The 1,492-nt window shown below is 37.8% G+C and overlaps 1 protein-coding gene across 1 annotated transcript in view; it reads left to right on the forward strand.

Moving 5' to 3' along the window:
• Positions 1 to 618, forward strand: part of LOC106527470 (zinc finger MYM-type protein 3) — a gene marked incomplete at its 5' end in the record, with an annotated part of 2,326 nt that extends 1,708 nt beyond the window's left edge. Inside the window, 1 exon segment of the mRNA XM_014022363.1 lies at positions 272 to 618. Coding sequence (XP_013877817.1) covers positions 272 to 395 — 124 coding nt within the window.
• Positions 619 to 1,492: the final 874 nt, after the last annotated feature.

A 1,492-nucleotide genomic window follows, 5' to 3' on the forward strand; every position in this document is an offset into this window, starting at 1 on the left:
AAAATAGACCCCATGTTTTCAAAAATAATTTGTTTTAACCTTTAACCAGGCAGAACTGATTAAAGTGTTTACAAACTTCTGTTTATTTTTGTTTTTACTATCACTTCTTAAATTTGGTTGATGTAAACTTCACAATAATTTTTTTTATAACCAAATTGTTGTTGAAAGAAACAAATATCCGAGCCTTGCTGCTGACGTAGAGGAAAAAAAAGATTTTGCTGCTAAAAACCATGACATCAGAATGAAACGTGCCTTTTCGTCTTCCTCTCAGCCCTCACTGGTACTCCTGTCAGMCGCTGGACGCAGCCACTCTACASAACAWGCTCACGYGCATCCTGGCGGTCAGAGAGCTTCAGCAGCAAGCGGGGAGGCACCGGGGCGGTGGCGACGAGTGAACGCCGCCTTCATCGGCCGCAGCAAACGGACTCTTTTTAGCCGAGCCACAAACACACCAGACTGGTCTCAGAGCGCACAAGTTTCAAAACACGGGACAAAACCACGAAACCAAACTGGAAAATCCACCCGACACTCAAGGTTTTTCTCTAAATCTACTCCAAAACCCCAGAAACAAGATCTTTTTCTTTATCTGTGCTGAAAACATAAAAAGTAACAACCACATGTCAAACCAGCTTTTTTGTTTCTGGATGTTTTGACTCAAACTGAACAGCGAATTCAAAAAGAAAAAATCAGTAGGTCCTCTGGATGGTTCTTCTTTAGTGAAATGTTTCGTCTCTCCTCCAAGAGACTTCTTCAGTCTGATGAGTTTCAGGTGAAACTCAGACTGAAGAAGTCTCTTGGAGGAGAGACGAAACGCTTCACTAAAGAAGAACCATCCAGAGGACCTACTGATTTTTTCTTTTGAATTTTTTCTACCTGGATTACTGAGATGCATCAGGACATTTTGAACAGCGTATTCACATTTGAACCTTGTTTTGGGGGAGGCCGCGTTACAAGAATCAACTGCAGTTTTAAAACTGTTTTTAATACGAAGCTTTTTTTATTTCTCATGATGCATTTTCTATTTGGAAATCTTTGATTCAGCTGATAAAATGTTACAAAAAGCCCTCATAGAAAGAGATATGAGTTTTTATCATTTTAAGGGAAATTTAACATACTGGAGAAAATGCTGTGTGTGTTTTGTTTTGACATTTTTTTTAAATCCTCACTTGTCTGTATTTCTTTCCTGTTCGTCGTCGGTACCTTCATCTTTTTCATTTATTTTTATTTTAGTTTGAGGCACATGGAAGAACCTGATCAAGCAGCAGACAAAAAACAAAGCTTTTTAACTCAAATAATCTGTATTCCAACAGAAAAAGTCCTTAACTGGTTTTAGTCATTCCTTATGATGGAGATTTCTCCACATTTTAGCTTTTCTGTATGAATTCAACTCTTATCTTACAGTGGTTTGCAAAAGTATTCATACCCCTTGAACTTTTCCATATTTTGTCACATTACAACCACAAACATAAATATATTTCACTGGAATTTAATG

Source organism: Austrofundulus limnaeus, unplaced genomic scaffold (assembly GCF_001266775.1).
Source record: "Austrofundulus limnaeus strain Quisiro unplaced genomic scaffold, Austrofundulus_limnaeus-1.0 Scaffold327, whole genome shotgun sequence".
NCBI classification, from domain to species: domain Eukaryota; kingdom Metazoa; phylum Chordata; class Actinopteri; order Cyprinodontiformes; family Rivulidae; genus Austrofundulus; species Austrofundulus limnaeus.